The 6078-nt window shown below is 38.1% G+C and overlaps 1 protein-coding gene across 1 annotated transcript; it reads right to left on the bottom strand.

Moving 5' to 3' along the window:
* Window positions 1–765: 765 nt before the first annotated feature.
* cybrd1 (cytochrome b reductase 1) lies at window positions 766–4552 on the bottom strand. The gene is made up of 4 exons (XM_067603551.1): window positions 4242–4552; window positions 2953–3161; window positions 1718–1872; window positions 766–1590 (listed from the first exon to the last, which is right to left on the bottom strand). The coding sequence occupies exons 1-4, from the start codon at window positions 4432–4434 to the stop codon at window positions 1311–1313; spliced, it is 837 nt and encodes a 278-aa protein (XP_067459652.1). The 5' UTR covers window positions 4435–4552; the 3' UTR covers window positions 766–1310.
* Window positions 4553–6078: the final 1526 nt, after the last annotated feature.

Genomic DNA, 6078 nt, shown 5'->3' with positions numbered 1-6078 from the left:
GTGTCTGTGCTGCTGTCATCTGGGGTCAAGCGTCAAGTGTTTGAGTTGGTGAAATATTATTTAAACAGCAGCGTTAATTTCAAGACGAGTCTTTGGATATAGTGCTTAAATTAAGTGCTTAAACTAAGTGGTTCATTTTTAAGAACATCATCTTTGACAGTATTTAATATTGAACTGTAACAGAAGCCTAATGGTTAAAGGACGGGTTCACAGTTTTTCAAGTCTGTCTTAAAACAACAGTCAGGTGCCTATATGAACACTGAAACAGGTTTTCCTTGCTGTAATCATTAATCCTGTTCATACTGGCTGTTAAAAGATCATCTACAAATGTGCTTTCAGTATAAGTGACAGGGGTCAGAATCCACAGTCACTTTGTGCAAATATGTACTTAAGTTTATCTGAAGCTCATAAGTTTTCAGCAGTCTGAGTTAGCAGTTGAGGACTTTGGCACTAAAAAGACTAATATTGAAAGATATCTGCTTAATTTGACTAATTTGGACAAAGCATTATATTACCTTGAGATAAACTTATAAATATTTTTTGCACAGAAGGGGGCTTGTGGATTCTGGCCCCCATCACTTACACTGTAAGTGCATTATGAAGAGATCTTCTAATGGCCACTATGAACAGGAGGAACGATTACAGCAAGGAAACCCTCTTTCAATGTTCACTCAGGCACCTGCTTGTTGTTTTGAGACAGTCTTAAAAAATTGTGAACCTGTCCATTAATGTAATCACTCTACTTCCCAAGAACTCAATGCTCACTTTAAAATAATCGTCTTTATTACATCTAGAAAGAGTACAACATTTCGAGCCCAAATTGGCTCTTCATCAGGTACAGAGTCTTAATGCAGTAACTCTATAACAATCACAAATTAGTGCACATAACATTGACTGTGTCCTATTGTATTAATGTTTTCCTTCTCTGCAGTCAATAATTATTATAGAGCATTAACATTTCTCAACAATATTCAAAAGACATTTATGTAAAACGTAAAAAAACCCCAGATATCAGCATAGCAGGACTATATATAAAAAGTCAGGATTATTTGTACAGTGTATGTCAATAAAGTAAATTCCCACATCATCATCACAATCCTGTTAGAGTAGCCAACCATTATTTATACTTGCTTACAACAATAGATGTTGCAGGAAACAAAACCAAGCTCAAAAATGCAAACATATAAAAAAAATGTTAAGGTGCAGAAAGTTTTGTATGGAAAGATCAGCATGATTACATTTCTTTCTTTAAACTTTCTCTGACCAGTGTGGTCACCCATACATTCGACACTTACACAGTTATTTTGCACTCAGTTACCCTGATCATCAGACTTGTTATTCCTCCTCCTAACATCCCCGCAGGCCTCAGCATCAGCTTCATCAGACAGTTGAGACAGGGCTGGACCCACTTTGGTGTTGTCCTCACTTCCCCCATTGGTATGCAAAGTATGCAGGATCTGGTCACTGGGGCGTTTCCAAGATGTTCGAGTGGCAATCCAGAGGATCAGAGCTCCGAAAACCACTAAGAGGACTCCCAGAACGTTTACAAAAATTGCCTCAGGTGGAGAGTCCTTATACTTTGGATCGTTCCTTAGTGATTAAGCACAAAAAAGAAAGTTATACTTACTGTTAAATAACAGATTCACATTTTATGTGCAGTTTGTACATTTCTATAAACTGTTCTAAGTCTTCATTTCTTTTTTTTTTTAATACTTACAAGCCAAAAATGAGTTTCTCTGTGATGCCCATGAGTGCCACAGCTATAACACTGCCAAAGAGTAAAAGACCGCTGTAGACATGGATGGGCATAAACGCTGCTCTCCAGGATACAGGTGTAATCGGTATCAAGTACATGCCAACTCCTAAAACAAGCTGCTCGTTGAAGGAGCAAAAAAAAAACATTCACTTGTCAGATAAAGTACCAATCGAGACTGTTGTTCACAATGACTAAACATTTTAGAAAAAACCAGTAGAGAAAGAAGTTCTTGTTTTCTGGAGTTCTCTAATCTAAGAGAATCTCTGTGAGTTACAGTAAACATACCGTCCTTCTCTATATCTATTGTGTTGCACCAGTATATAACTCCATAAAAGACACAAGGTGGGAAAAGTAGTGGTTTGAACACACTGTAACAATAAAGCTAATTGTGCACAATTTCAAAACACTGTATGAGACCTTAAATCAGTGGTGGAAAGTAACCTAGTAAAGTACATTTACTCAAGTAGTGTACTTAAGTACAATTTTGAGGTACTTGTACTTTACTTGAATATTTCCATTTGAAGCTACTTTACACTTCCACTCCACTATATTTCAGAGGGAAATATATAGTACTTTCTACTTCACTACATTTATTTGACAGCTTTAGATACTTTTCAGATGAAGATTTGACACAATGGATAATATAACAAGCTTTTAAAATACAACAGATATCTAGATGTCAATGAGTTGTTAACAGCTCCACCAAATGGTGATTTTTCCCTCTAAACGATTAGAGAAAAAGTCCAAAAACTGAAAACAGATTTGTGTATCAGAACTTTGTTTTTTCTTCTTTCCTCTCCCATTAATCATCTAATGACCCCTCAGATTTATCTGGTGACCCTTTGGACAGGCCCAATGCTTCACTATTAATAATCTAATGACATCATACATAATAATATATCAGTCAGAGGGACCAAACCACTACTTTTACTGCAATACTTTAACTACATTTTACTTCTAATACTTATGTACTTTTGTCAAGTAGGATTTTTCATGCAGGACTTTTACTTATAAATGACTGTTTTTACATTACTGTATTGGAACCTTTACTAAAGTAAAGGATCTGAATACTTCTTCACCACTGCTTTAAAGTCACACTATTTACTACCAGTAGCATCATCAGTACAGGATCTCAAATAAGTCTCTATTTATTAGTCATTACTATAAAAAAAGTTGAAAAAATAGAGTTGATTTACCTGCAGACAGTACAGTATCACAGCCGTCAGGCCCAGCCAGCTGTGCAGGCTGTACATGTTGGGGATTTTGGCAGTATTGTGGAAGTCAAAAACCGCCACCATAGATATAACAGCAAAAATGAACGCCAGTAAGTTCAGGCCTGCGTGGATGAACTTCATCATTAGTTTGCTGCACTGCCAGGTCCATGGGAGTCTGTAGACAATGATGGCTGAGAGAGAGAGAGAGAGAGAGAGGATAATTCACTCAGTCATTCAACCAATTCTTGATGTAACCATGATACACAATTGGCAAATCAAACTCATTTCCTCCTTTGAAAGTAGGTTCATCTGCCATTATATTACTTTTATGCATGACATGCACATATTTAAAGTCCTTCTCCACTCAAAAATGTGTTTTTCCTCTTGTTTTTTCAGTTGGATGTTTGAGCTTCACTGTGCAGAATGATGTATGTGCAGAGTTTGACACTAAAAGGCTGTTTTCACATTCATCCGCCTATGAGCTATGACCTATGATTTGTGACATCACAACTAGGTCGAAGCCAATCCTGGTCTGGTATGCACAAATGTGATGTGGAAACCTGAAGTCTCCAGCACATAAACACTGATGATGGACTTTTCCGTGAAGTAGGAGACATCTTGTTTCCAGCAGTTAAACTTTTGAGATGTCATTTTTAAAGACTTAAGCAAGATAATTGAACTTTTTTTTGTGGAAAAACCATATCTGACATATATTATCATTTAAAGTCGAGTCTTTTGTAGACATCTTAAAACATGTCTGGAGGGGATCTCTAAGTTTGATAGGCTATGATAGATGTGGTGGATATTAAAACTCAATTTAAATAAATGCACTGCTATTGTCATGATAAAAAAAAAATACCATGAAGTCGTAAAACTATGAGAGACCTATATGTCATGAGTTAAGTTACTGAAAGAAATTTGCTTAGGTAGCCTGTGTGTGCAAGCCATATCAGACCAACTCAAACTCACTTTTCATAACAGTTATACAATGAAGAAGTTTCAAAACACTGCATAACACCTGGTTATATTTTGTCACAGATGTACAATACACAAGTGGAAACTTGATATTTTAGTTCCCAGTTTCGGTGACTGTGTCTCTTACGCACACTTCTCAGCAGTAACCTCCCACCTCAAGATCCTTGAACGCCTTGTGTGAATGGGCCTTGAGCAATGTTTTCATTTAGTTGTTTACATTCCTTCCAAACATACTCCCAGACAGCCTGCCGTCTGAACACCATATTTCATAAGAAAAACCCAAAAACTCCTCTCACCTATGCCCTGCAGGAAAATAAACCCAGTGACTATCAACACCGGATGCCAGTTGAACTCGGCCGGTCCTCCATCCCAGGCTAAACCTTCTCTATAGTGGAGGACCCATCTCAGCACGAATATTATGGCGACAAACCCGACGGCGGCGGCAGCAGACAGGACGATCAGGAACTGTTTTAAACTCTCCATCGCCATCAGCGTCAGCAGCAAGACGGCGCGACTTGACTGTAGCAGCTGTCCTCTCAACAACTTCAAGTGGTGGCTGTGGAGGACGGACCACGGTCACATGACCCTGTGCTGTGCAAATGTTTGGAGGAAAGACGTTTTGTAACTTTCGTTGTTACAGAAGACTTTTTTTTAAATAGTATAATTTTCTCCTGGTTTGTGCTGTGTCATCCTCTGACGTGTATAAAAACCATGTGTTGTTTTCCTCTCTGTAAAGTCATTCACAGTTTGAGCTGCAGGTGTGCAGTAAGTGAATCAGGCTGGGCAGCTCAGGTGCCTTTTAATACTATTTATTGATATCACTTATTTAATATTAGAGTCACAACATGGAGGAAAATATTAAAACAGGAGACGCAAAACCTGTCAGGGTGCCCAAATTCACACAAAACCCCTGAAAACTTTGTGTCAATCTCGGGTATTCAGCTTCTAAGTTTCAAGTTTTAGGTGATAATCATTAAGTATTAGTTAATCGGTCAAAAACTTTCACCAAATTTGCAACATGCAAACGGCAGCTTGCAACAGAAGATCATTGCCTCTCCTGTTCATTTTAACACTTTTCACTTATCAAAACAAACACTAAAGCCTACTTGCATGAGGACACAAGAATCCCACATTTATCAGGAATCTCCAGATAATAAAACACGTGACACATGACACTGCCTCCATTTGTTATCTGCATGTGCGCATTGTTGTTGAGGCAGGGGGCCAGTTAGTGCCTGTTCGTTATTTATCAGAGGGGTGGCTTGGGTGTGACTTTTTTTGTTTTATATCTTGACTCTCCCCGGAGATATTTTTCCTTTAGCCTTCCTGGGTGACTGGGGGAAAATGCATGACTCTCCTTCCACCATATTTTATTATATCCATACAAAAGGTGGGTAGTATTGGAGAAAATAAAAAGTAAAGGCTGACCTTTTCCAACCATTACATTTAATAGCGAACCGTGACTCATAAACTTCTTACGCCCTTTGACCCCCCTTCCCTCGTCGGGAAAAAAGCAAACTGCCCCCCCAACTTAATGCGTCCTCTCCTTTAGTACTGCAAACGTTATCAATGACAATTCCTGCTCTGAAATAAAAATAAGACGCTACCTTAGTCCAGCCAATGTAACGAACAAACAGCACGGAGGAAGTGAGAGTTATCACCAAAACAAACAGCTAATTTCTTAAGCAAAATGCAAATCCTCCTTACAAATAATCACATCATCACACAAGCTGTGCGGACTTCAGCAGAATATGGCTGCATGACAACCATCCTCCTACCACACACAACCAACATTTAATAATCCTACACATCTCTCTCTCTCTCTCTCTCTCTCTCTGTCTCTCTCTCACTCACACACACAGATCAACAGTTGCCTGGCAACATAAGCAAACAACCACACAACTGTCATCAAGTTATAATTGAAATATTACTAAATTGTCACATAACTACTCCAAATTCGGTTGAAAATTGTGGTTTTATGTAGGACCCCATCCCTTAAGAGTAAGATGCTGATTGATAAAATTTGTTCATCAAACTACAGCATGTGGGTAAAACTGTAGCTTGGTACACAAGCTAAAATTTCAAAAAAATATATAGCAATATTACATACTACAGAGAAGCATATAACAACTA

Source organism: Thunnus thynnus, chromosome 11, assembly GCF_963924715.1.
Source record: "Thunnus thynnus chromosome 11, fThuThy2.1, whole genome shotgun sequence".
NCBI classification, from domain to species: domain Eukaryota; kingdom Metazoa; phylum Chordata; class Actinopteri; order Scombriformes; family Scombridae; genus Thunnus; species Thunnus thynnus.
This window is presented reverse-complemented; position numbering and strand designations above follow the sequence as displayed.